The 27,834-nt window shown below is 40.0% G+C and overlaps 4 protein-coding genes across 7 annotated transcripts in view; 3 read left to right on the top strand and 1 right to left on the bottom strand.

Moving 5' to 3' along the window:
* Positions 1-700: 700 nt before the first annotated feature.
* On the top strand, positions 701-2,390 carry gng8 (guanine nucleotide binding protein (G protein), gamma 8). Of its 2 annotated transcripts, none has more exons than XM_020599025.1 (3): positions 701-783; positions 1,490-1,622; positions 2,070-2,390. In XM_020599025.1, exons 2-3 carry the CDS (start codon positions 1,539-1,541, stop codon positions 2,196-2,198), a joined length of 213 nt encoding a protein of 70 aa, XP_020454681.1. In that variant the 5' UTR covers positions 701-783; positions 1,490-1,538; the 3' UTR covers positions 2,199-2,390. The 2 variants fall into 2 exon arrangements, with proteins under 2 accessions (XP_020454681.1, XP_020454680.1); XM_020599024.1 differs by having other exon boundaries at positions 708-783; positions 1,510-1,622.
* Positions 2,391-2,889: 499 nt separating this feature from the next.
* tmem45b (transmembrane protein 45B) lies at positions 2,890-8,765 on the top strand. 3 transcript variants are annotated; one of them, XM_020598715.1, is made up of 7 exons: positions 2,890-2,958; positions 4,411-4,609; positions 4,699-4,905; positions 5,026-5,210; positions 5,541-5,680; positions 8,045-8,152; positions 8,696-8,737. In XM_020598715.1, the coding sequence occupies exons 2-7, from the start codon at positions 4,420-4,422 to the stop codon at positions 8,721-8,723; spliced, it is 858 nt and encodes a 285-aa protein (XP_020454371.1). In that variant the 5' UTR covers positions 2,890-2,958; positions 4,411-4,419; the 3' UTR covers positions 8,724-8,737. The 3 variants fall into 3 exon arrangements, with proteins under 3 accessions (XP_020454371.1, XP_020454373.1, XP_020454372.1); XM_020598717.1 differs by having other exon boundaries at positions 2,891-2,958; positions 8,045-8,204; positions 8,696-8,765; XM_020598716.1 differs by lacking the exon at positions 8,696-8,737 and having other exon boundaries at positions 2,892-2,958; positions 8,045-8,216.
* Positions 8,305-16,745, bottom strand: nfrkb (nuclear factor related to kappaB binding protein). The gene is made up of 26 exons (XM_020598713.1): positions 16,655-16,745; positions 16,203-16,357; positions 15,909-16,110; positions 15,694-15,821; positions 15,448-15,619; positions 15,082-15,186; positions 14,919-14,992; positions 14,751-14,832; positions 14,482-14,677; positions 14,253-14,364; positions 14,035-14,161; positions 13,863-13,940; positions 13,690-13,766; positions 13,498-13,544; positions 13,137-13,197; positions 12,865-13,039; positions 12,641-12,747; positions 12,424-12,547; positions 11,978-12,057; positions 11,585-11,793; positions 11,176-11,446; positions 10,899-11,078; positions 9,936-10,673; positions 9,424-9,530; positions 9,121-9,256; positions 8,305-8,819 (listed from the first exon to the last, which is right to left on the bottom strand). The coding sequence occupies exons 2-26, from the start codon at positions 16,326-16,328 to the stop codon at positions 8,679-8,681; spliced, it is 3,855 nt and encodes a 1,284-aa protein (XP_020454369.1). The 5' UTR covers positions 16,329-16,357; positions 16,655-16,745; the 3' UTR covers positions 8,305-8,678.
* Positions 16,746-16,843: 98 nt separating this feature from the next.
* LOC109959404 (ryanodine receptor 1-like) overlaps positions 16,844-27,834 on the top strand; it is a 49,892-nt gene continuing 38,901 nt past the window's right edge. The window contains 26 exon segments of the mRNA XM_020598718.1: positions 16,844-17,005; positions 17,735-17,967; positions 21,537-21,656; positions 21,755-21,853; positions 22,041-22,061; positions 22,513-22,587; positions 22,721-22,799; positions 22,877-22,989; positions 23,068-23,167; positions 23,253-23,349; positions 23,628-23,702; positions 23,805-23,961; positions 24,071-24,235; positions 24,395-24,516; positions 24,613-24,797; positions 24,800-24,892; positions 25,011-25,106; positions 25,407-25,525; positions 25,699-25,832; positions 25,949-26,190; positions 26,444-26,636; positions 26,747-26,963; positions 27,031-27,135; positions 27,229-27,332; positions 27,416-27,499; positions 27,583-27,742. Of these exon segments, the coding sequence (XP_020454374.1) occupies positions 17,920-17,967; positions 21,537-21,656; positions 21,755-21,853; positions 22,041-22,061; positions 22,513-22,587; positions 22,721-22,799; positions 22,877-22,989; positions 23,068-23,167; positions 23,253-23,349; positions 23,628-23,702; positions 23,805-23,961; positions 24,071-24,235; positions 24,395-24,516; positions 24,613-24,797; positions 24,800-24,892; positions 25,011-25,106; positions 25,407-25,525; positions 25,699-25,832; positions 25,949-26,190; positions 26,444-26,636; positions 26,747-26,963; positions 27,031-27,135; positions 27,229-27,332; positions 27,416-27,499; positions 27,583-27,742 (3,003 nt within the window). The 5' untranslated portion in view covers positions 16,844-17,005; positions 17,735-17,919.

The following is a 27,834-nucleotide window of genomic DNA, read 5'->3' on the forward strand; positions in this document are numbered from 1 at the left end:
TTTGATAAGATTTTGTCATTAAAGATGAATTTCCTTTTTATGTTAGACCACACCCTGTTGATGTGCAACACGTGTCTAACCCTTTGCGGAGACTGAGTCTATTAAGCATCCACTTTTTTTGAAATATATTTTTAAGAGAGGTGCACTCCTATATCCGTTGAATATTTGCCCTTTTCATACAGGAATTAGAAGCATTTTGTCTGCTTAACAGCATAAGAAACAAATTTCTGTTGATAAGATTTATTAATTATTTAGTGTTAGTAAGAATACTGTGAGCCCAATGAGACAACAATAAATGCACTTGATAAATGTATATTGAAATGTAAAAGACTTTATATTTGCTTAAGAACTAATTCCAAACAGGAAAATTAATTAAAGTAATGAAAAACAACCTTGCTTATTCTCCTGAGACCCTCTTCATTACAGTCTAATGCATTTTCAGGTGTTAGAAAAAAACACGTCTGTATGTTAAATACACTCATTGTACTTCCTATTTAGGCTCTTTTTAAAAACCAGATAAGGGTCTCCTATATTATCTCAGGTAGGTGAGTGATAGAGACTCAAGATGAAGGTCACACCACATGATGCCTCTAACTGCTGCACGGAGCCCATCCTGGGGGCAGAACCACAGCTAATTATTTGAAGGAGGGAACCTAGTGAAGGTTTCCTCCTCATCTTTGCCATTAATCTTGCTTCATTTGTAACTGTAAGTTGGTGTTGAGGACCCTAAGTCAAGCGGACCTTTACTCCAGGAGCCCAGTTACAGCTGCAGTCAGTCTTGTGGTGAGTGAGATTGTATATTGTTACATATCTCTACTGTTTCTATTTTATCTACTTTTGTACAGATGCATGGGACCATCTTATATTAGACCATATACCTCTACATATCTCTGCATGTGTTCTGATAGTGGGAGCATGTTTCACAAGTATGAACTATAGTAGTAGGTAGCAATTACTTGTATTAACAGAACTGAAGCAAACCTCATACTCACAGAAAGTGACAAATAAATAGAGGACCTTTTGTTGTTGCTGACTAGTGATGCTTTTCATGTGCTGCCCTCTAAGAGGTTCAGCAAGGTTAATCTTTCTCATCTACAATATACCAACAACTAAGCAGCATAATAGTAGCTGTGTAGAAACAACAGTGGAGTGATAGGATTAATAGCAACTTTCTACATCTGCACTTTATGACAAACGTATTAATCAAGAGCAATAAGATAATGTTAGGTGTATCTACATTCTCAGCTAGTGGGTGACCCCCAGGGAGGGCCACCCTGCCTTCACTCCCCTGCCCTTCTCCTTTGAGACTCACCCAAGTGCCACTTGCAGCTGAGACCCAAGGAGCAGAATTAACAAACAAATTGAAACAGACTCCAACCTCGGCACAGATACTCTATTTGTCACGCACTGTGTATTTATGTTTACATTTTTCTTTCACTTTGTTTCTTCATCAGTGATGCGTACTGTTCTTTTTTGTCTGATAATTCAGCGTCTGATCACTTGCTGTAGGCTGACTGACTTCAGGGGGAAGCGTCAGGATGTCTAACAACATGGCCAAGATTGCAGATGCTCGAAAGACAGTAGAGCAATTGAAACTGGAGGTCAACATAGAGAGGATGATGGTGAGCCAGCACATTCTTGAAGTACAAGGCCAAGTAACTATGGAAATGTTTATCACAACGCTTTAGACTGTTAAATATCTTATGCATTAATATGGAGGTTTAAAGTCAAAATAAAAAATTTAAAAATGCACTATTTCTATCTCTAAAGCAGTTTACTCTCAGGTATATACATGAGTTGTTTTTTTTCCCCAAATGTTTACTTTATGCAAAGTAGTTCATTTTTAACCATGTACCAACAAACACAAATTTAACATTCCAATCAACAGTATCACAATTTTTCAAAACTTGGATTTCAGTTGAATTGAACCGTCTTCCCTTCCATAACTAATGTCATGTTTCAAGAGGAAATACATCAAATTAAGGAAGTCAGGTGTTCTTTGAGTTTTTAAATCAACACCCTCTCCTTTTTAACACTCATACACACTTTAATGTGACCTTTTTGTACAGATATCCAAAGCAGCAGCTGAGCTGATGGCCTACTGTGAAGCTCATTCAAAAGAGGACCCCCTGGTGACACCTGTGCCTTCTTCTGAGAACCCATTTCGGGAGAAGAAATTATTCTGTATAATACTTTAACCCCTACATGCACAAGATAAACAAACTGACACTTAATTATTTTAATGTGTAAATTCAATGTCAAAGAACAAAACCATTTCATAATATTCAGTTTTGTAGGTCTTTGGTGACTAACATTATCTAAAGAATGATTATCATTGAGCATGATAATTACAGCAATAAAGATTTATTGAAAATTGGTGCAAAGTTCATTTAAACAGGCCACTGTTGCTGCCTCTCCTTGTGCACACAGTTTATATATTAACTAATTTCTATACCTAATGCCAGGTATCACTGAATGTGTTTTGTGCTCCAAAGCTTTAAACCTATAATTAAACAAAATCTTTGATTATATCTTGGAATAAATGTTTTAGTTGTAAGGTATAAATTTTGAAGGCAAATTAATAACATGATGAAATTTGTGGTTTACTTTTATTTCCTTGTCATATTTTCACAGCATGAACATTCTCCATGCTTAAGCTGACACGAATATGCGTGGAAGACTATTTGTTTAATATACATCCTGAATAAACAACATGATCTTTACTCACGTACTGGTTTTGTGCCTTAGTGGCACAGCAGATATTCCCAGGAGGTTGTCCCTTAGCCACCAATACAAATGATGGGTTGGGCAAAAGTGGTGAACTTAGAAGTGTGTGTAGCCAGCAGGTGTGTGTAGTTTGCACAGAGCATGGTGCTCTCACTGTGACAGCTGACAAGTCTCACAGATTTCCAGATACTGTATCTCCTGAGCTTTGGGGAATTAGTAGCTGAAAATTAGGTATGTACACTCTGCTATCCATTTATTATACTGTAACTAAAAGAATAAAGCTTAGCAGGAACAGTTTACCAATGCTTTAGATGTATAAATGATATTTGCAGTTACAGTTTAGTCTTTCATACAATGTATTATAACCCCAAGTCGGAAAAAGCCTCCGAGCCCAGAGCAGTCGACTGTGCTTCTGGACACTGTTGACTTAGGGCTTCCTTTTGGCACAATGCAGTTTTAAGAGGCATTTATGGATGTAATCAAGTATTGTAATGGCTGACACAGGTGTGCCAAAGTAATCCTGAGCCCATCTTTGCTCCTAAAGGGCTAGGCCTTTTTATTAGACACCGTTTTTGCACCAGATCATGATTGCATTCACCTGCTGACATCAACTGTTTCAAATGGAAACATCATTTCATTGTTTTACCTCATTACTGGCCCTGAAATGCAGCCGTCCCAATGTTTTTAGAATGTGTTGCAGCTTCAGAACTAAAGTGACTGTAGCTACAAACTACATATACATGCCTGTACATGATACTTGATGTTGAAATTGAGATTAAAAGTAAAGAAAGAAACAAATGTTTATGTAGCAGCACCAATTCAAACAGGCCTGTTCAAGAAAAACCTGTTTGACTGAAAATCACTTCTTAAGCTTCTTGCCAATTGTCACTGAAAACAGTAAGAGAAAGTGGCCAAGCTTAAAAGCATTGATTCACACACACACAAATCCCTTAAAGGCCACCTTAGGAGTACCCATGGTGCAAGAAATGTCAGGTTTTTTAATATTTGATATAAATATGTCAGTGGTACTAGTATTGAAAGCACCTTGCTTAGCTGTTCATATTAGTAAAAACAACCTGCCTTGCTAAAGCTGTCCAAACAGCTCTGCTTGATTTGAATTTCGTTTTTGCAAGACAAATGAGCAGCTATATCCTGGATCAAAGGGCGTACTGTATTTTATGAACCTGCAACAGTCAGATAAAATCCAGCACCCTGATCTCCAACTGAGCGATAAACCTTTGCTGCCATCACATCTCAGGATTTAGTGACGAACATACTGGTATTAGACAAAACCAATGTTTTGGCCCAAAACAAACTGCATCTCTTTCTATTCTTAGAAGTGATGCTTTCAAATGAGAATATTTCCAGCATTTTTATTTATGCTCGTCATAAAAAAATGGCAAGAGCTGTTTATGTGACTATATAACAGATTTATCTGCTACTTTGCAATAAAGTTTACATGTGACTGTCTCACTGTCAGCTGCTCATTTTAGTTGTCTTTCCTTTAATTGACATTGCTTATGATTAAATTGCTCAAAACACCATAAAATAAAGCTACAAGACTTAAAGTACCAAACTTTAACTTCAAAATGGAGCCATTCACATTCGAGTTAAAATAATGCACATTGTGTTTCTCTCAAATAAGTGGTATTTATAATTGAGGTGTGTTTCTTATGGTTTCAGGTATAAAAAATGGCCAACTTTGGAGGACATGCCATTCCTGGCTCTTTTTTCTTGCTCTATGGCTTTTGGCTAACAGTTAAACACGTCCTCCAACACTTCTGGAGGACACATCAGCCCAAAGGACGACAGAATATGCCACCTTTCTTTAAAAAAATTGACTATGTTGAGGGAGGACTCCAAATCTTTGCTGCGTTTGTGGGTCAGTCTTTCTCTCAATCCAGCTGCACACTTCAGCTCTCTATACCTGTTCTTGACTCATCTCATTTGGCTTATGTGTTCTTGCCACAGGTATCATGGTTGAACAGTTTGTGGTAGATGGACCACATGCCCACCTCTACACTAGCGAATCTTGGGTCAAGCCAATGAACTGGCAGCACAGCACAATGTATCTGTTCTTTGGGATCAGTGGAATAGCAATGGTTGCCAGTACTAGATGCAAACTGGTGCCAACTGGTGTTGACCGCCTTGCTCTCTCTTTGGCTCTTTTTGTTGAAGGTAAGCTGTAAAAAAGCTAGGTTTTAATTGTGCAGTTTTCCTTCACATTGCAAATATGTCATATATATTTGATATGTGTTTGAGCTGTGTTTTGCATTTGAGTCTTTCTGTATCATCCAGGGTTTTTGTTCTATTACCATGTGCACAATCGGCCCCTTCTGGATGCCCATATCCACAAACTGGTGCTAGTGCCTGTGTTTGGTGGATCAGCTAGCACTATGTTGGAGGTGTTCATAAGAGATAACATTATTTTGGAGCTACTGAGGGCATGTCTGTTCATCCTGCAGGGCTCGTGGTTCTACCAGGTGATTAGCAAAATGAGACACAAAATGTGATCATCATTTTTATTTTCAGATTCACAGCCGCTTGGTACCACATAGTACTGATGTACACTCAATACCAAAAATCAGGGAATACTTAAGACCACAGCAGTGACTTTTAAAGTATACTTTAAACTACTGTTAACCATGCACCAAAACTATGATTTTCAGTCATATTTTGGACAGGCAACAGATTAATTAATCTTTATTATTTTTCAGTACCAAAGTAGTTTGATCTTGGCGTATTTGTAGAAAGTTGAAGATTACTTTAGATTCAGATCACAGACAGGCTCCTTCATCACACTGTCATTTCAGATTGGATTTGTACTTTACCCATTACGTGGACCAGCATGGGACTCGAACGATGGAAACGTCATGTTCATCACTATGTGCTTCTGCTGGCATCTAGCTGTGGCCCTGCTTTTAGTCGCTTGCACCTCCATCGTGGTTTGGTCGTAAGTATCAGTACATTTTACCCAGTATATTGTGTACTTGGTACTTAATGTGCAGAGGAAATGATAAGTGATCACAACATTGCTTAGGTTGATCTCACAAGATCACTTCAGTTAGTAGAATAGCACGGTGGCTGTGATTAATTCTAAGGGGAGGTTTCCAGCACCACAAAACAATAGCCTGTTAACACAGCTGGAATGCAGAAATAATATGAGCCTGTTGTGACTCATGGTCAGGCAGAGACACTCAGCCAAAACAAAAGGAATGAGCTGTACTCTTTGCATTAATAATACAGTGCATCTAGAAAGGATTCACAGTGCTTACCTTTTTCCACATTTTGTTAGGTTACAGCTTTATTCAAAAATGGATTAAATTCATTATTGTTCTCAAAATTCTACAAACAATACCCCATAATGCCAACGTGAAAAAAGTTTGTTTGAAATCTTTGCAAATTTATAAAATAAAAAATCACATAAGTATTCACAGCCTTTGCTCAATACTTTGTTGAAGCACCTTTAGCACCAATTACAGCCTCAAGTCTTTTTGAGTATGATGCTACAAGCTTGGCACAACTATTTTTGGGTAGTTTCTCCCATTCTTCTTTGCAGTACCTCTCAAGCTCCATCAGGTTGGATGGGGAGCGTTGGTGCACAGCCATTTTCAGATCTCTCCAGAGATGTTCATCAAGGATGTGTCTGTATATTGCTGCAGTCATCGGTCCCTCGATCCTGACTAGTCTCCCAGTTCCTGCCACTGAAAAACATCCCCACATCATGATGCTGCCACCACCATGCTTCAGTGTAGGGATGGTATTGGCCAGGTGGTGAGTGGTGCCTGGTTTCCTCCAGACATGAGTTCAGGCCATTGTGCTCATTGGGACTTTCAATGCTGCATCTTATCTAACTTTGGTAGAGTGAGTAAGTGTTTTTTTTTTTTTTTTAAGTGAGATGACTGAGGAAAAACAGGAGTAGGATGGATTGTCACTGTAGTTTGAAGACATGCTTCATTTTCTTGTAGCTAGTGTGGATCTCCCAGCTGGTGTTACTGAGGGACAGGGGGTCCTCGCCATAAGTCACTCCATGGCCAACGCTTTTGGCATCCTTATAGGCTGAGAGCAGCCCTGGCTTTAGCACACAGTACAATGGGGGGAGATATCATCATCGTCCCCACAATCGGAGATTGAAGATCACAAAATTCATGCCGGTTGATTTTCTGACAGCCTATTCTAGGATCATGACTAAGATAGAACTCTGTGAAGTAAAGTGCCTCCTGATACTGGCAAGCTGAGAAAGGTGTGATAAAGGAAGTGGTACCTGTAATTACCTGTCAGGAGGATTCCCAGCTTGTCCAGTCACTGTATGAGCGCTTGAGAAGCCAAGTAGTGTGAACGCCAGCATAAAGCATAGTAAAATTTTCTCAAAGTCCTTTAGAGTGTGACCAAGGTCAACTGAGTACATGCAAGGCAAGCTCTTGTTCACAGTGCAGTTCCTTAGGATTTAAATAAAGTAATATTTAAAAAATTAACTATATTTACAAGTTCTCACTTTATGTGCTATATTGGCCTTCTTCCTGGTGCAAGAAAACCTAATTGATGTGTATATACATTTTTTTTTTTCCAATCAGAGGACAACAAACTCGCCTACACAATCAGGGTCATGGAGCTCATTTTCATAATACATTGTCTATTCAGTAGTGATGCCAAAGTAAATGTTGGTCTCACTATTGAATGGACCTAGACAATATTAACTTTGTGATATTTAGGTATTTTATTGAACGATGAATCTGTTAAGAGTTCCACCTCACACGCTATGAAAACGAGCTCTTTGACCCTGATTACGTGCACATACCAGGTGTGTTTATTGTCCTCTGATTGGAAGGTTCTTCCCTGGGTCGGTTCCTTGGTCTATACTGATGAAGGTCTTCGAACCAAAACACCGACTAAAGTGAGTACAAGTGATGAGCAGTGTGCAGGATATGTATTGTGTTTGTATAGAGTTTTAAAAATTTAGTTTAACAAAATGTAGCATAGAAATATACAGAGCATGCCAAACCTTTTGAGTTTTAATCTCATCTTTCAACATGTATATTAAGATACTGTGTGAAGTTTTTATAGTCAATATGGTTTTGTTTACCTTCAACACTTTTCACCAAACACACTCTCTCCTTACGGCCTTCTAAATAATGTGTACCAGCTGGTCTTGATTTAGTTCTTTTGAATACATTTTAGATATCTGGCTTTCTCTGTGACATACTGCTCTGTAGGAACACTGAACATGATTAGTTGACTCTGAACAGGCATTCTGTTGTAAATGTGAAATCTTTGTCGTTCATGCGTTTCCTAAAACCTTTTTCTCTTGTTTCAATAGCACAGTGAGGCGATTCTCAGGAAGGCAACTGGACACAGAGATTGGAATGCGAAACACGTCCTCCAAAACAAGCTCCCAGAAAGCCTTGCTTGAAGAATCGGATGAAGAGTGAATGCTTCTTTATAATTTATGAAGTTGTGACTTTTGAGATTATATTTAGGTAAAATACCAACAGAGTAACTGGTCTTTTATTAGTTTGTCAACCACTGAAGGAAAATGTAACCAGAGTTTCTATGGAAAGGCTGCAACCTACCTGAACATGGTTCTCGTTGTAAAAAGCAAAGCGAGCTGTTTTACATTATATTTTGGATTTAATGATGCAGAGTATAAGATTTTGGAGATGAAATTTAGTTGAGGAATGATGACAGTTTAACAAACTGATAACTTGGCATAGATCAATAACATTCAACAAAGAAAGTGTAGATCTGAACACCAGAATTATGAATTATGCTTCAGGCCTTAGTTGGTATCATCCGAATTGAGAAGAAATAAAGGAATATTATGCACCATAACAATGAAAAATATAACGTCACTTCTGAGAGTAGAAACAAGTCAAACTACCCTTATAAGGCTTGAGAACAAACAAACTCAAATAACCAAACACATGTACATATATTGTGCACTGGATTTATGATTACTGTTGCGGTGCAGGTGGGGGATCGGGTGCACATTTGGGTGAAGGTGCTGTTGTGACTACAACTGTGGAAACAGATTTTGGGGAGCCTGCTGCAATGTGCTGCTGGAGCTGCTGCGCCTGAACAGTTTGGATGCGAACCTAAAGATGGAGAGATTAAGAGTTACCTTGAACATGCCCTGTGTTCAATTAAGTTGAGCAATGTTTAGTCATAACAAACTGACTGAGAAACTTTCAAATGATGCCTTCAGATAACATGAGTGACATATTAAAAACCTGCTTTGCTGTGATATTAGTATAGACTTATTGTATATGACCACAAAGCAAGGTACTGGATGAGAATTTGTTTTGATTAAACAGGTGTAATAAAACACATTATTCCCTTTTTCTGGTCAGTGCTTTCTAATTTGTGAAACTGAACAAAGGTGAAATGTGAGCTAACCTGAGTGGCCTGCCCTTGCTGCTGAAGCTGCTGAAACTGCTGTGCTGTGACAAAGCTGACTGGTTTGTTCCCAGCAATCAGCTTTGTGCCAGCTGGCATCGTGGTCAGGATGATGTTCCTCCCCAAACTGCTGATACTGCAGGGGAAGGATAAATACATGTCAGTCTACTAGACCAAATTACAGCCTATAGAAAAGGAGCCTGTAAAAAGAGTGTCTATCAAAAAATATATAATTCATTTTGTCACTATATAAATATTCAAAGAAAAAAAAAAAGACATGACAGTGTACATGATGTGACTTACTTTGTGTTAAGACTTCCTTTCACAATCGGTGTGGTCACTACACTCTTGCTCTTCAGTGGCTGGTTGAGGACAGAGAGGGGCACAGTGATTCGTGCAGGTAACTTCCCCTGCAATGTTGTCAAAGAAGAGGAAGGTTTTGTGAGTCACATGACTTTCAGACTGTGTGGTTAACTACTGAGACCTGACTGAGGAGAGTTTCTTAAATTAAAGGAAGTCACTAGTTGTAAAGTAAATAATCCCATTTCTGAGAAAGGAATACACAAAGCAGGTTCAGCCAGTTAACAAATGCAGTGGATCACTGAGTATCCATCAGCAATGTAACTCTATAAACAAAGGTGTGTTATTTGCTTAAGCAATCTGTGCTTGTCTAGACAAGCAAAATAATTGGACAGTTTAGGACCAATTAATGCAAGAAACCAATTCCAAATGGCTTAACACATCCTTGTTTGCCACTGTGTATATTGGAGCATTTCCATTTGATATTCCATGTTCCCAGTGTCAAATTCTCTTACTGTTTGTGTAGTAACCACTGTAGCAGGGACCTGGCGCACAGTGGCTGAAGCTGTTCCTAGAGTCAGAGGTGAGGCCGAGGCTCCGGGAGCAACTGTGATCCCCTTAGTACCGGTAACGACACTGGCAGCCATGGTTACTACATTAGCACACGTAGATGCTGTGAGTGGTTTACTACCAGTGGCGGTTGTCATTTTGATGGTCTGACCGTGTTTCTGAGGAATAACACCGAGACCTGGCATTATCCGAATGGTGGCGCCACTCTTGTCAGGGGAGCTCACAGTGGAGAAGGTCCTAGATTTTTGGTCAGCCATAGTGACAGCCAATGTGGGCATCAGACGTATAGCTGTGTCTCCTGTAGCCTTCAGCAAAGTGGAAGCAACGGTGCCTGCCTCCACCTTGGTGGTCTGTACATCCCCTGTACAGGATGTAGCACTGGAGGCAGAGGAAGGTGAAGGGTGCTGTGGAGTCACATGCAGAGTGGCTGATATGCTCTTGCTACCCGTGGTGGCGGTGCCTAAAAAATCCGGGGTGAGTTTGACAGTAGCAACTGGGGATTTAGCAAGTGTTGCCATCATGTCTGGGGTGATCCGCAGCACCGTCTGGCCTTTAGCATCTGTGGTGATGGAGGACGGTGGAAGACGCAAGACGTCTTTACCCTGAATGCGCAAGTTTGTTGCTGTTATTGGAATTGCTCCTCCTCCTGGAGTTTTCATTCCCAGCTGTCCTGTGATGGACACCTATAAAAAAAATAAAAAAAACAATCCAAGAAACAAATCCTGTGATCATTAACATGCCAAATAACATGTGATACTTACAATACTTAAGAATATTAATGTTTCTCTGTTATAGTCAGTCTCATAACCTGTAGACTTTCCCTGCTGAAACAGCAAAGGCCAAAATTTCCCATGCAGTATAAACGGAACTGAAAGACTCACTTTCCCAGTTTAAACAAAATACTTTACCTGTTTAATATTTGGGCTTGCGACTCCTTGCAGCACAGCAGGGGAGGCTGGGTTGTTAGCTGGGCTACCAGGTGATCCAATTTGAGGTTTGGTCACAGTCACAGCAGACAGAGACAGGGTGGTTGGCACCTGGACAGGACTACTAGCAGACTGACTCCTCAGAGGCACAGAAACCACTGCCTATTAATGTAGATGTAACAGAATAGGCAAAGAAATAATGATACATTTGCAATATGCAAGACAAACACATATTTATCTATCTGTTTCTCCTGGTCACCTGTGAAATGCCCTTGGTTGCCACTGACACTGGCATCCTAATCTGGTGAGGGGTCTGATGCACCAGTGTGGCTTGCTGACTTGCTGCCGAAGAGCACAGACCAGCCTGAGCAGAAACTACCCGTACCTGAGGTAGGGAGCCTGCTGCCAGGTGACTCACTATCCGAGCCGCATGTTGAGATGTGACTGGCTGGGAGGCAGGTTGACCAGCCTGACTGGTGGGTACGATAGTTCCTAGCTGGGGCAATGAGGGAGAGGACACAAGAAGAACACTGGGAGAGCAAGAAGGGAAAGACAAGAGAAGAACTAATTTCACACAGATGACCCCTGGATATATGGGCTGTACAATATAAATAATGGAAGAACTAACTAACTAAATAAATAAATAAATAAAATTGTGTCACACTGACCCTGGACTGGCTTTAACTGTATCTGGGCCTCCAGGCTTTGTTGGCGTGGCGGCTGGGGCGGAAGGTGACATAGGTGTTCCAGTTGTGTTTGGGGTTGGTGTTGTAGGGGTTGGCGTTGTAGGGGTTGGCGACATGGGATTGGAGCCTACATCCTGTCCTGCCTCCAGACATCCAGGGGTTTTACTGCCTCCGTCCTTACTTCCAGACTTCTAAAACAGGGAGTTCAATTTATAGTTATCAGCTCAAATAAATAACTGTACACAACAAGCTCAACTACAGTAGCACGTGTAAGAGTGTTTTCCATACATTAAAAATAGTTAGAAATAAGTTTGTTTCACAATGTGAAATTCTAGGTGTTCTTTTTTTGCAGTGAAAAAGAGACAGTGGACTCACAGGCTTAGAAGCAGGTTTAGGCTTCTGCTGTAGGGCTTTTCTTGCTTTTGCAGCAGCAGCTTGAGCCTGATGGATCCTCTCTGGATGGGAGAAGGAAATAAGATTTAACCTTTTCCACATCACAATGATCTTAAAGACCAAGAGCGTACACTATGAGACCTTTGCTCATCCATATGTGAAAGCAATCATGGCAAAGAAGAGATGAAAGAATAAAAACCACCAAAGTTGAAAAATTTCAAATATTAAACATTGTTTCAGGACAGTATCATGCAGAGCTATGGGGGCTGTAGGAAATAAAGTTAATCGTCTGTCAGACAACAGTAGCTAATCAAACAAAAAAACAGCTTCTTATTAGCTGCCTTTACTCAAAAACTACAGGACTACAAAGCTTTAAACCTCTTAACAAACTACAAGGATAGAGAGCTAAACCCTAAACTGCTGCTTACCAAACTCCTCTTGACTGCGATGGCGGTGCAGGTAAATCCAGAGTTTGCGGCCAATGTCATACTTCACACAGGGGTCTTTCTCATAGTGAAGCCTATCCAGAGCGCCACTGACAACAGTGTTCACCTAAATGTCACACAGGCCAATGTACACACAGACTAAGTCACTGTGCCACAGTAAGCTGAATGGCTAAAATAACATCTGCAAAATCTATCACACCTGTGTACTAGTGACTTCTGGAGCAAGAAACTGTGAGTCTTTTAACAGTTCACAGATCTCTGCTCTTGTTCCTTCTCCATTGGGTAACCTAGCTGCTGCATCTCGCACTATGGAAGAAAGAGATCAGAAGTCAGAATCACGTGATTTGTTTCTTTTGCACATATCTAAAGCAATGTTTAGTAACAGTTTGAAACTTGATTTAGAGTAAAAACAGAAGGTCTAACCTAGAGACAAAATGGTGACATATGGTGGTCGGTCTGAGCGGAGCAATGTGTGCTCCCTGGCTTTGTTGAGAGACATCTCTTTGTCAAACACCCCTTTAACAGGCCCCACCACAGATTCAAACCCGTGCATCCTAAAGGTGAAGGCTTTATGTGGCTGGTTGTATCGCTGCTGCTCCTAATGAACACACACAAAGTATGTCAGCTCTGAGAGTTCATGGCTGAGCAAAATAGGCAGAATGTTGACAGAAAATATTCAGAAAGCACAAACAAACCTGGACTTGAAACACTTGTCTCTCATCTCCGGTGCTGGGCCGCACCACATAATCTGTCAAACTGCATGGTTAAAGATATTACACAGTCAGCTTCAACAACCTTAATATTACAACTCAAACAATTTCTTTCTGTTCATAAAAGGCTACAAAGGACCATTAACCTTATTTACAATTAAGATAATTATAGTCTAATTCAGAAACGAAGCATTTGCTATAAAAACACAAAATTAAGTTAAATATAAAAAGCTATACTTATGTCCTACCAGCAGCCCTAAAAAATAATTGATTTTCTGTTTGTCAACTAATTAATTGATTGTTCAGTCTTATATATTTATAATGTTTGGTAAATAGCTGATCTTACACTCTTGATGTAGGAGAAGTCATCTCTAGCAGGTCTTCATTTTCTGTCTGTGGAAAGCAAAAAAGCATTTATTAAGTGTTGTAACACATTTAAAAAGGTAAACATGAATATTTTAGGACAGGGACAGCATAGTACAAAGTGTAAAGTTTAATTGCTAAGACAGTATTTGTTACATAGTAGGAACTGTACTACCTTGACAACTAAATCTTTGGAATCCAGCCAAAGCTGACAGAGTGCACTGAGATCCTTCTCTGTATCCTGAGTGGGACCTAAAGCAGATCATTGATATTTATCTCAGTGAAGAAAATCATCCTGTTCATTAAGCACTGCATTAATCAGGAATTTCAACAGTTGATTTGTCTTACCAATCCACCTCCACTGCTGAGAGTCCTCAACAAACTCCACAAATGGAGAAAATCCACTGGGGAGCGCCATCATGCCATCTGATTAGCAAACATAACAGTGTGGAGATGAGAGTACATGTGTAACATGCAATGGAAGAAAAGTCCATTTCAGTGAGTGACCACTGCTACTTACCTTTAGTCTCTCCTGCAAGAAACTGCAGGGCTTGAAGAACCAAGTCAGACCAACATGGGGTAGATGAGAACCACACATTGAGGGAACTGGCTGGAGAGGACTGCCACATCTGAACTTTCTCCTCCAACTGAGTGGTCAACATGTAGTTGTTATAATTTGCAATCATAACTGTGATCAGTTCTATAGTATGGAAGTAAAACTCTCTAGTGAGTACACACCAGCGAAATACTGGCAAGTTTCTCTGTCCTTAAGATGCTTTCCAACAAGCTGAAGAAACTGACAGCTATTTCCTCAACTGTAACCGGGCTGCCCTGAGACTCATCCACAATTCTGCAATAACAACAACAGTTCTTTACATTAGTCTGAGGTAACAGGAGTCTCAATGATCATACACAGATATACACAATACTGTAAATATTCATGACACCAGTGTGGCACCAGACTCACTCCTCCTTAATGTTGGGCAGCGGAGTAGATGGCGTGCCCGGCAGGGAGTTGATGATGTTCACTGGTGGAGCTGATGGGGTGTCTGCAGGTGCAAGAGTTTCACAGGGATCCTCAGATTCCACTTTTATTGTTCTCATTTTCTTCTTCCGTCTCTCATCTCTCATCTTCTTCTTAGGCAGAGACAGTTCAAAGAGTGCTGAAAGATAAAAATGTCATAAAATGAATGAAAGCATTACTTTTGATTATTTTTTTTAAGTTCATTTACTTACGCATAACCCCCTTGCGACCAATATTTGCTCTTGAAAGTATGTCTCCAAGGTGGATGTCAGAGGTCATCAAGTCTGGAAGGTCCTGAGTAAATCAATCATTAGTGATATGCTGTATAAGTTAAGACTAAGCCATGTAATGTAATGTAATGTATGTTACTTTTCACTTACTGGGTGTCGCTTCCTCTTCTCCCTATGATTTTGCAGCATGACTTTCAAGTCCTGCTCCCCTAGTTCAGTTTTTTCTGTTAAGAAATAAAAAGTCTTTAAACATTATATTCACTATGCTCAAAAATAAGAGAAACATCATATGGATATTACAGAAATCACTAACCAGCAGTCTTCATATCTTGGGTGGAGAGGCTGGGAAGAACTCTCAGTGAGACAGTGGGTGTTGGAGAGGAAGGCGATTGTGGTGCTGGAGTCCACAGTGATATGTCTAGAACAAATCCAATAAGACACGCAAAAGAACAATTATGATCACTTTTATAAATCAGCTCTTTGGCACTTAATAATCTTGTAATATTTCTAATGAATGTTTTAAACTATCATCATTTTGCACTTTTCATTTTAAAGATTTCATATTCACACTGCATACATCTACCATTGTTTGTTGCTACTGCTTAAAAGCTACATATTACTGCTTTAGAAATAAAATCTATTATTTTTGGCAGTGAAAATAATGAAGGAACAGACTGACCGTCATCATCAGATGATGCATTGCTGTCTCCACACTCAGCTTTGACCTCCTTTAATATGCGGCTCAATCTTCTTCTCACCCTTGGCTCCCGCATTTCAGCATGAGTTTTGGTTGGTAACTTTCTTTTAAGTGGAAAGTCTAGACCATTGTGGACTGCAAACTCCAGTAGTTCCTAAAAGAAGAAGACACATTTAGACTAACTGCAAGAGTCCGTGTGCATGATATTTCAAACATGAACAAAAATACCTTTCTGGAGACAAGGATCTGCTTCAGTAATTTGTGGTAATACTGCTGAAGGGAGTACAACTGTTGCTTTCTCTGGGACTTGGCACACAGCTGTCTGTACTTGACCACCTCAGGATTGAAGTACCCATCTGTGTTGAAATAATTGTGTTTAAATCATAACTCAGCACAATATAATAGTGTGTTGGTGGGTAAACAAGTAGGTAACAAGGAAGCACCTCTGAAAAGTTTCTGTGAAAGATGAAGGGGATTTCCAAAGTTAAAATTTCTGTTGTTGAACAGGTCAGAGATGGCGTTGTCCTGCTCCACAACATTGTTGTCTGGAAACTGCGGCAAAAACTGTCGAAGGTGCTGCCTCTGAGAATCTGACAGTACTTCATTCCAGGTACTTTCGCTCACCACAGAAAAGAAAATTTCAGGCTGTTTAAACAAAAGTAAACAGCAACAATTAATGCATGGTCCGCTGCATGTCTTACCATGTGCACAATCGAGCACAGCGCCAAATAACTCACGTCCTCAAGTAGATCCTCTGGCAGGTCCACTCTACATTTCCCCAGCATGCATTCTTCTGTGATCTGACCATCAGTTTCTTCTTTTGATCCAAGAGGGTCTGTAAGCATATGCCTAAGGGCATCCATTCGTGTCCTCTGTACCAACCTTTACGTGTCTTTCACACAGAAAAACACTTATTACTACAGAATCACACAAAATCTAGATGTAATGTGTGGACAACTGAAGCATTCTAGTTATTCGACTTGACAATGTTGGGACTGTAATTTTGGAAGAGTCATTCTGTCCTATAAACGAAACATTAACGTTAGCATGAATTCAAAACATTAGCTAGACATTGTGTACTTGGATTTAGACTTTCAACAACAATATGTTATTTCTGTGCGGCATATACACAAATACCAATATTATGACTATAATAATACTACTGTGTTTAAAATGATAATGCTCTCACCGAACGCAGTATTTTGTTTTTGCAATTATGAGGAACTTGTTTTGACGAAGCACCGTTTTCTTCTTCTACTATAAACGGATAAGCAACTATCGGAGGCCTTTCGCCTGTCGCGTTTTACTGCCCTCTACAGGACAATAAGAAAACTTAACAGCTCCGTTTCTTTGAACGTTGTACTTGGCACGTATTGTGCTCAGTACTGTATTATACTTTATAACTTCATGACGGACACCCAGTTAAGGCCAAGCATATTAACGTCATTGTGTTTTCATCCTATTTTTTTAGGAAACGTCTCTTCATTTCTCAAAGTTCTTTTCACCATCTTTTGTTAACAGAAAGTGAAGGAGATGGCAGGTAAGCGGTCCCCAGATGTAAGGGCCATAGATAGGCGCTAGCAAGCTGTAGCTAATTAGCCTTGATTAGTCAAACAGAAGTGGGGAGTTGCACTCTTGTGTAGTTTTTCATTTGAGGTTATTTTTGCATTAAATTAATTTTTTATTCACATCCATCCATCAACAAAAACCTAATTCCACAGTTACACATATGAATTTTATCTGAAAAGCCTAGAATCTTATTTATTGTCTTAGTTTTGTTGCAGCATAAATGTGACTATGATCAAATAAGTCCAAATACATAATTAATGCATAAGTATGTAAATAATACATAAAAAATATTTGTGTTTTCTTTAAATATCAAATGTGTGTATGTCATAAGCAATTATTGTAATATTTATCAATTTATATGTTAGCCTTTTACACAGATAAACATTAACAACACAACTTAACCTTACTTTATCTCTCAAGTACCAGATTTGTAACCTGGTCAAATCAATTGGTTTTATTAAGTTTTATTAAAAGCATGCAAATTATACGTTACATTTTTTATTAAGTTTTGTTAATTTAATCTACTCCTTTACACATATTTGAGACTTATTTTGTTTTCAAATTTAATATCTTCCTTTATTGCAATCATTTGTAGTGTAATGTAACAAGACAGTGCAAAACATTGGTCCACATACTATGTAGGAACACTGGTTCAGCTTTGCCAATGAGCTCCTCCTCTTTATGATGCTGTAATGAACAGGAATGAACAGTCAACCCCTCAGCCTCATAACACAGCCAGAGAGAGTGGCGCAGGACCCACACAGCCCTTCAAAAAGCTTCAGCAACATTGTGTTGCTCTATGTAGTGGGCCTTACGAGCAACAGGAAGTGCAGAACTGTGTGATAAATGTTTCTTTCAAGGTTTATCTTTTAATGCCTTGGGACGATGGCAGAAGTTGCAGATGGAGAGGAAGAGATTCAATTCCTGCGTACGGTAAGTGATGCTCTTTGTCTCTCCTCAAATAGTTTACAACTCAGTAAACCTATTCAGACAACAATTTACAGTAGTAAGTCTTTTCTATATTATTAAACATTTACTGTGTTGGGTAAGTTTCTTTCCTTCAGCAGACCACAGACTGACAAGGACAGGTGGCTGGATTTGTTGCCATTGTTATCTATTTGTATTCCAGTGGGCACTTGATGCAGTATGTTACTGCTTTGTCATAGAGAAGAAAACCTGTGGTGGCAGATAACAGTTAGCACATTGTGTATGACACCATCAGTGACACCATCATATTTGCTTTGATGGGCAGTATTTACTTTTTAAACATTTCTTTAAAAAGTAATTACATTTCTGTAGATTGTTTCTGGGTCTTCGTGCCTTACTGCGTTTGTGGCTGAGACACAGATCAAGATTAAAATGGCTTCACAGCAAAAACCTCATGGTTGAAACTCTAAAATGAAAATCTGCCAAAGGTTCTTGTTTCTTTGAGTAAGTTGTCTATGAGTCATTTTAATATAGATTTTTAAATTTGAACAGATCCACCTTGAAAAATGCTAGGAACTAATAGTTCCTTAATAGTTAATTAAACACTCGTTCCTCCTGTTTTTTGGGGGTTTGGAGAGTGAAAACAGGAACAATGTAAATATTCTTGGTAGTATGCTTCCTTGTGTGCTTGTGCCAAGGCTCTACATTATCTGGACTAATCTTTTGTCTCATAATCACCTATTTCCATCCACATGTTTATTATGTTTATTAGATGTGGATGTTTATTCTACACACATGTTTGACTGATTGGAGTGTCCTAAACTTAAATTGTTTGACTGGTAATTATTGGTAATATGTCCTTATTGTGTTGCCCCTTGTGAAAAAATTGCTGTTCTGCATGTTACTGCTTGTAAGGCATAAACAACCACAAGGTTTTGTTCTATTGTGGTTTTAATTTTTTTAATTGATTATAAACAGCATGTTTGAAAAGATTCAGTTTAAATCACTTTATTTTTGCTGCATTACTCTGCACTGAGCTGCCTATAGCAGTGAAAGCAATAGGTCCGTGTGCCAAATCCTGCAGAAGGGCATTGTGGCCTTGCAAGCAGTCTGCTGTATGTCACACTCTCTATTTCGATAGTCAGTTGACACTCAGCTATTTTAAATATTTCACATAATGTAAGTTGAGTTTCTCTAGACCCTGGAAACTATAGCTCCAGCGTTAGCGTACTGATTATCTATTGACTGTGTTATGAGTGTTGCAGTTCCTTATAATCACTCAATTATAAGTTCTGTATGCTGAAGTGTGACTGCAGTCTGTTGTTATATTTGAAGAAATGTTTACTTATGCTTGGACCACTATGAACATATTGAGATTTTACTTTTACTATTTAATCTAACAGGTATGTAAATCTAAAAAAAAACAAGGTGCAGTTGGTGTTGCCTCATGATTTGAAACGCAGCAGTAAAATAAAATATGTCAACAATGTGTCATAACGTTACCATTAATCTGTCACTGTTTGTCTTGAACTCAGCTGTGATCTATATTTGCTGTGTGAGGATTAGTAGGTCTGAAGCTTGGCCCGTTTCAGCACCTGCTTACTTCAGTCCTCATGGGAGCATTACTGCCAAAGTAGTAATAGCAGTGTTTATCATCGGATGCTATTTTCAAAATGTTTTGTCAGATTTTTAATGGTAGTTCTTACATGCCTGTTCTTCTGGAAAACAAACTGTGGCAGTGGTAGGCTCGTGTTGTCACGATATCATCTGTCTTTCAATCGGTCTGCTGTTGTGTCTGCCTGCAGGAACATTCTAGTGCACACAGTAACTTAGGAAAAGCAAATAACAGAACCTGGGGGGCGGCTGTGGCTCAGGAGGTAGAGCGGGTCGTTTCCTAACCGGATGATTAGCGGTTCGATTCCCGGCTTGTCCAGTCAACATGTCGAGGTGTCCTTGAGCAAGACACTAAACCCCCAGTTGCTCCCGGTGATGTCACCGGTGTGTGAATGTGTGAGTGCTTGGGAGTGCGAATGGGTGAATGGCTGAATAATGTGAAAGCGCTTTGAGTGTGCTGTAAAAGCATATAAAGGCGCTATACAAGTATAAGACCATTTACCAACCTTAATACTTAAATCTGTCATGTGGTAGGATTGTGAATTTGCTGAATTGTCTCTAATACCTGTCTTTAAGGTTACAACACTGTCAGATACATTTTAGACTTCAATCTAATGGCTCTTGTAAATCATTAGCAAACAACAAACTTCACGTCTGTGTTTGGATTGTAGGATCAATATTTCATTGTCATGTTAAATAAGATATTTGCTTAGTGGGTGTGTTTGGGACAGCTTATTCAAGGTGTATCATGCTGAGTCTATTAGTATAGTGGTATAATGAAAATTCTTGGGTTAGATGTGAAGCTCTGTTCCTTTTTGTCTGGAGTTTACATACCTTCCTCATCAGTTTCCACTCTAAATGGGACTCATTTCCCATTGATATCGAGCCAGCAATGTAGGCCAGTTTTTTTTCTGGCTTTCAAATCTTGAATTATCTGTTGCCTTCCAGAAAGGGATGTGTGAACAGCAGGTGCAGCTGCCTGAAATAGAGAACTGTGGGACAGAGAGGCAGGGACATTAGAGCTGGGCCAATGACATGCACAGAAAAGTATAGTATCAGGACAAGTACAAGTGAAGGTTAGGAAGTTGTGTAGATAAACAGCAGTTTTTGCAGGTTATTTTATTTTTGTATTATCCCAGGGTTATGTCTCGTATTTATGTTGACTGCAGTGTTGTCTCCGTGGTTAAAGGGTTGGTGGACAATAAACAAAAAACCTCATTTATGTGGTGAGATATAGTCAGACATCTACACTGTGTTCCTTTGTTACCTGATTCCTTGGTACATAGTCACCTCCAAATTAGTTTTGCTTGTAATTACACTTCTTGCAAATACAGTATGAATATATGGATCTATCAACGTCTTAAATGACAAGTTTAAAATGCTAACCCATGAAATGTAAGAGACTTAATGTGATCCAAGATTTGCTGAATGCGTCAAAGGAGGACATCAGTTTTAAGTGGGTTTGCAGGTCTTGGAGAGTACTACTGATTAATACCATTGCAGCATTAGTAAAAAAAAAAAAAATTAAAATGTCAGAAGCCTTTTGTGGCTACAGAGGGAGCTGTGCGAAGTCTGATAAATGTACAAGTTTGAAAATGGTCCACCCCTCATCTCTGCCTGAGGCTAGCAGCTCAAGGCTCTTTAGCCACTACTAGTATAACAACCCAAAATCTCCAATCAAGCTGCCAACAGTCAGGTTTTACTGTGGATAATGAGGAGTACAATGCTAAATCATGGAAGATTTTTTTAAAGGTTAAAGTAGGGTCCCATTTGAAGATTGAGCATTGTAATGAGTTGGCATAGAACAATAAAGTGAGCAGTAAAGTGATCTTTTTTTTTTTTTCTTTTTTTTTTACTTAAATTGTTGCATGTGAATCCCTCTTGGGCGTTTCCCCTGTTCTCTTGCAAAAGGCTTCTGACACACAATCCCCCTTCACTTTGGACTTGCTTTGTCTCTGTAGGATGATCACGTGGTGCTGCAGTGCACTGCATCTATCCTTAAGGAACAGATCAAGCTGTGTCTATCATGTGAAGGATTTGGGAATCGTCTGTGTTTCCTCGAGACCACCTCGAATGCTCAGGTATTGAAGGGACACAGTGCTTAATGGCTTTTATGTATTTAGTTTGATAATTGAAATTGCTACTATTCACCAGGTTTACTGGCTGTCCTGTGTTTCAGAATGTCCCTCCAGACCTTGCTATCTGCTGCTTCATTTTGGAGCAGTCTCTGTCTGTGCGGGCATTGCAGGAGATGCTGTCCAACTCTTCTGTGGATGAGGTAACACACAGTTAGAGGGGAATGCTGTATGTGTTTGGTTAAAATGTGCCTCTTTCCACGAGATGTACCTGTGTTAGAAAAAAATAAATGCAGTGTATTGTTCAGTCAGCATTTGAGACTTATTTTGAAACTTTCTTTTCTGACTTGACCCCCCATGCTCCTTTACTCTCCCACCCGTCAACCATAGGCGGTCGATTTGGACAAATGGGTATGTTTGCTCATTCTTAATTGTCATTGTTCCATGAAATTTCTGTTCACTGATTTAGCCTGTGAGTTTGTGTGTATTGTTAAAATACAAATACACTAATGTTGATAAAACATAATAAAATATATACTGTATATAGTAGATGACCTTTCTCAGTGCTGAATGCAACTTAGATACTGTTCTGCTTATTTGTGTCTACTGTTCTGTGATAACTGAGTTTGTTTGCTATCACTTACACTTTGCTTGGTTTTACAACTGTAACACGTGGCTGTGGTTTTCATCCTCCTATTGCTCAAGCACATGCTTGGATCGTGTAGACTTGTCCTGATATTCTGATGTTAAGAGATTGTCCCCATGAAGGGATTTCAAAGGGACAAACTTTGAATATAATACCTTCTTGTCATCTTTTTCTTTTTAACATTTGCTTGACAAAGCCTCTATCTGATTTTTCCAGTCATCACAAGGTGGTGGTCACCGAACCCTACTGTACGGACATGCCATCCTCCTGAAACACACTCATTCCAGTATGGTGAGCACATTTGCAGTCTGTTACGTGGCTACTGCTGCTCTATCCTGTCCTCCCCTGCAAGCAGCAGTTCTTTGAGGTGTTTGCAGTGCATGCCATCTCGTGACACTAACTTGTCCTTCTCTTTGTGGTGCAGTACTTGAGCTGTTTGACTACTTCACGCTCACTGACAGACAAGTTGGCTTTTGATGTGGGCTTGCAGGAAGACTCCACAGGTGACTATGACATGTAGTGGCCATTATGTCCCATACAGGCTAGAGCTCTGTCTTCTAAATCTGCTTGTCTGTCATAGGAGAGGCCTGCTGGTGGACCATCCATCCAGCTTCCAAGCAAAGGTCTGAAGGCGAGAAGGTCAGGGTGGGAGACGACCTCATCCTTGTCAGTGTTTCTTCAGAGCGATACCTGGTAACCATTATTTTATTTGCTAACTGATCATTTGTTGTTGATTAATCGTACCAATATGACCACCTGCGCTCTTTTCAGCATCTGTCCTATGCCAGTGGTGACTTGATGGTAGATGCTTCTTTCATGCAAACACTGTGGACCATGACCCCTGTGATGTCTGGCTGTGAGCTCGCTGAAGGTCTGGAAGTTTGTTGTTACTAGGAAGTCTCCTTTGGCCATAGAGCTGTCAGCTCTCTCTTAGCTGTATGACTCTTGTCCTCTAGGTTTTCTGACTGGAGGGTATGTGCTCAGGCTGTTCCATGGTCACATGGACGAATGTCTGGCAATCCCAGGAGCTGACCAAGGGGACGACCAGCGCAGGTGACCTACTGTATATCTTCCATTGCTGTGCATGCCCTCTGATAATAAAACATTGAACTGATTGACACACAACACATCAACAAGGAGTTTTCAGAGTGGTTCCTGCATGTAATCTGCATAATGTTGCAATAACTGGCAGATGTTCACTGGAATATGCTATCTGCTGACGAAAGTTTCTGGCTGCCTGGAAGGTGGGAAATAAATCAAAATGGTTTAAAATGTGCCAACCGTACATTTTCTGATACATATCACTGATGGGCATGCTGTTTTTTTTCCAGAGTTGCTCATTATGAGGGAGGGGCTGTATGCAGTCATGCTCGATCCTTATGGAGACTTGAGCCACTACGTATCGCGTAAGTGTCTTGATTCCTTCCATTTAACAATATGCATCACAATTGTTGACTTTTTGTGACCTTACAGTGTTCTAATGCTCATTCATTTGTGCCTATTGATAGTTGGAGTGGAGGTCATATTAAATGGGGCCAGTCATTCAGAATACGTCACATAACAACAGGCAGATACCTTTTTCTGGATGAAGAAAAAGGACTTTTGTTGGTGGACCCAGAGAAGGCAAATTCAAAGATGTCAGCTTTCTGCTTCAGAATTTCTAAGGTCATTGTCATGCAAATTCAAGTGTGCCACAGTTAAGTGAGACTTCATCGTGTGTTATAAAGATCCCTGCCAGTCTTAATGAAAACCACACTTTCCCTTTAAACTTCAGGAAAAAATTGAAGTGGTGCACAAACGAGATGTGGAGGGCATGGGCACGCCTGAGATTAAGTATGGAGAGTCCATGTGCTTTGTACAGCATGTTCAGTCTGGTCTCTGGCTAACATATGCTGCTGTTGATGCCAAATCTGCCCGTCTGGGGCCTTTAAAGAGAAAGGTAGAGCAAGAATCAAGCAAAATTATACATGAAATGGTTAACAGAATGTAAACCACCAGAGCAACTAAAACACATTTAAGTCAGCATGTACTGTATAAATGTACTGCGTGAGTGCTGAATATATGTTTGTGTTCAAGAGCACCTGTGTTTAATTCATAGGCCATACTCCATAAAGAAGGTCACATGGACGATGCACTCACAGTGGCTCGCTCTCAGACCGAGGAGTCCCAAGCTGCCAGAATGATTTACAGCACAGCGGGCCTCTTCAACCAGTTCATCAAGTTAGCACTACTTCAGTTACATTTCATTCAGATAGTTTTTTTTAAATGCAGGATATTTGTTGTGGTATTCGCATCATGCTCTTTTAATGTCTACAGAGGTCTAGATGCTCTGAGTGGGAAAAACAAATCTGCCAATCCCCCATCTCTGCCTATGGACACAGTGGTGCTCTCCCTGCAGGATCTCATTTTCTACTTCCGACCCCCCGAGGAGGAGCTGGAGCATGAGGACAAACAGTTCAAACTTCGCTCCCTCAACAACAGACAGAACCTCTTTCAAGAAGAGGTTGGGTTTCAGCAGCCCACTTCTCTGAGTATGCCGGGGAAGAGGCCGCAGAGTCATGGAAGGAGATAGTAAATTTGCTCTATGAATTGCTAGGTACAGTATGTCCATCTGCCAATTTATTGTGGTGGTGATTATATTATATCAATTACATTTTTAATGTTTGTGAATGTGATGCATTAACGGTCTTTTCTGCCTCTTTTCTTTTGTGAAGCTTCTTTGATCAGAGGTAATCGTGCTAACTGTGCCTTGTTCTGTGATAATCTTGACTGGCTGGTCAGTAAATTGGATCGTTTGGAGGCATCTTCAGGTATCTAAGACAACTCAAAGCTCATTTAAATGTACATTACTTGTTTGGTCCCCTCAAAGCCAAACTATGTTAGACTGACCACAGAACTGTGAATGATGAAAGCTTGTGTGTTGTTCACTGGTATAGTGCTCATATAAATTCCTGTCATTTGAAATTTGAGTTTGATTGGTTACCAACAACATACACTGGGTGATCAAAATACCAAGAATATGATGAAATTTAAAATAATTCTTTTCTAACATACCATATAAACTGGGTGCTGCCAATGATTATGTGTGTATTTTCACGTTTTTATGACAGGGATACTGGAGGTGTTGTATTGTGTTCTGATTGAGAGTCCAGAGGTGCTGAATATTATCCAGGAGAACCACATCAAATCAATCATCTCTCTGCTGGATAAGCATGGCCGCAACCATAAGGTCAGCAACATGTAATACTGCTTACTGAGCAGGTACTGTGGGAAATAATTTACACTTCTGAGTTTATTGCAATTCATGTAATCCTTAATATATAAAATGGAGTAATATTTTAAGCTGAGCTACGTTGCAGCACCTGAACAATGGTCAGTGATTTCTCTTTCTTATTGTGCCAGGTCTTGGATGTGCTCTGTTCTTTGTGTGTGTGCAACGGGGTGGCTGTAAGGTCGAATCAGAATCTCATCACAGAGAATCTACTTCCAGGTCGTGACCTCCTACTTCAAACCAACATTATCAATTATGTCACCAGGTGGGTCTGTCTGTCTGTATGAACACACCTCAGGACAGGGTTTGCTGTGTGCTGAGTCCCAGTTATCTAAACTGCTCTGCTGCTCTGCATTAGATATGATTGTTATTTTCCTTCAGCATGAGACCCAACATTTTCCTGGGAACTTGTGAAGGATCCACACAGTATAAGAAATGGTATTTTGAGGTGATGGTGGACCATGTGGAGCCATTTCTTACAGCTCAGCCAAATCACCTGTGTGTGGGTTGGGCACTGACGGAGGGCTTCAGTCCTTACCCTGGTGGAGGGGAAGGCTGGGGGGGCAATGGGGTCGGGGATGACCTCTACTCCTATGGTTATGATGGACTCCACCTCTGGTCAGGTAAAATAAATATAGTATGAGTTATCTTTAATTTTCCTGGCACCATTCTTATACATTTTTTGGTATTTTAATGCTGACTACATGCACATGTACGGCATCACCTTTATTCAAGTCTTATCTGTATATTTCTCATGAATTTGATTTTGTGTTTTTCTTCCCATGTTTTCTAAATGATGCCTACAAGTTATACAGATAAAGGCCTTAAGATTTTATGTATATCGACAAAAAGAAATCACTTTCTCTGTGTCCATAGGACGTGTTCCACGCCATATTGCCTCACCCAATCGGCATGTCCTGGCAGCAGAGGATGTGGTCAGCTGCTGTCTGGATCTGAGTGTACCCAGCATTTCTTTCCGTATCAATGGCCATCCTGTTCAGGGCATGTTTGAGAATTTCAACCTGGATGGCCTGTTTTTCCCTGTTGTCAGTTTCTCTGCAGGCGTGAAGTAAGATGTGAAAAATTAAGTGAACGTTTGTGAATTTATCTTTTATTTAATAAGAGTAGTGCAGTTTGAACTTATGAGTGTAACATAAATTTTACACCCTCAATTGCAAGGTTCCGATTTCTTCTGGGAGGGCGTCATGGAGATTTCAAGTTCCTCCCACCACCGGGCTACGCTCCTTGCTATGAAGCAGTGCTGCCCAGGGACCGTTTACGGATTGAGCCCATCAAGGAATATAAACATGATTTTGATGGTGTCCGCAACCTACTGGGTCCAACTCAGTCCCTCTCACATACAGCCTTCACTCCTTGCCCTGTGGACACTGCACAGGTAAAATTCTAGTCCGTCTCTTTTGATATTGATCTTTTCCACTGTACTGGATTTATTATCCTTTCAGATTGTACTTCCTCCTCATTTGGAGCGCATTCGAGAGAAGCTTGCAGAAAACAGCCACGAGTTATGGGCTGTTACTCGCATTGAACAAGGATGGACCTATGGACCAGTGAGTGTTTTAAATCCCTTAGGAAGTGTTGTTGTATAGACTAACGGTTTCCTTAAAAATCTTTGTTATTACTTTTTTAAATTCAATGTCAAGTTTCGTGATGACAACAAGAAGCTGCACCCCTGCCTGTTAGATTTCCACAGTCTGCCTGAACCAGAGAGGACTTATAATTTAGCAATGTCAGGAGAGACACTCAAGTAAGTCAGTGCCTTGACTTAATTAGTAGCGGTGTGCTTTCATCTCTTTGTCTTTCTAATGTCTTGTATCATTCATTCCAAAGGACTCTGTTGGCACTAGGTTGTCATGTAGGAATGGGAGATGAGAAAGCAGAGGAGAATCTGAAGAAGACCAAGCTTCCCAAAACGTGAGCTGCAAGGCATTCATTTATTTTGATTCACTGTGTAACATTGCCTCTCTTTTATCATTCTGATTGCAAAGCATTTTTAGTTACATGCAGAGTAATGGATATAAACCAGCCCCTCTGGACCTCAGCCATGTCAAGTTGACTCCTAATCAGAACACTTTAGTGGAGAGGCTGGCAGAAAATGGACACAATGTGTGGGCAAGAGACCGAGTTCGCCAGGGTTGGACATATAGCATTGTGCAGGTACCCCCATCCGTCCCTATAATAATAGTAGTAGTAATAACTATGTGTAGATATTGTGATATGTGATGTGCTTTAAAGGTTAATATTATGAT

Source organism: Monopterus albus, unplaced genomic scaffold (assembly GCF_001952655.1).
Source record: "Monopterus albus unplaced genomic scaffold, M_albus_1.0 scaffold39.1, whole genome shotgun sequence".
NCBI lineage: Eukaryota > Metazoa > Chordata > Actinopteri > Synbranchiformes > Synbranchidae > Monopterus > Monopterus albus.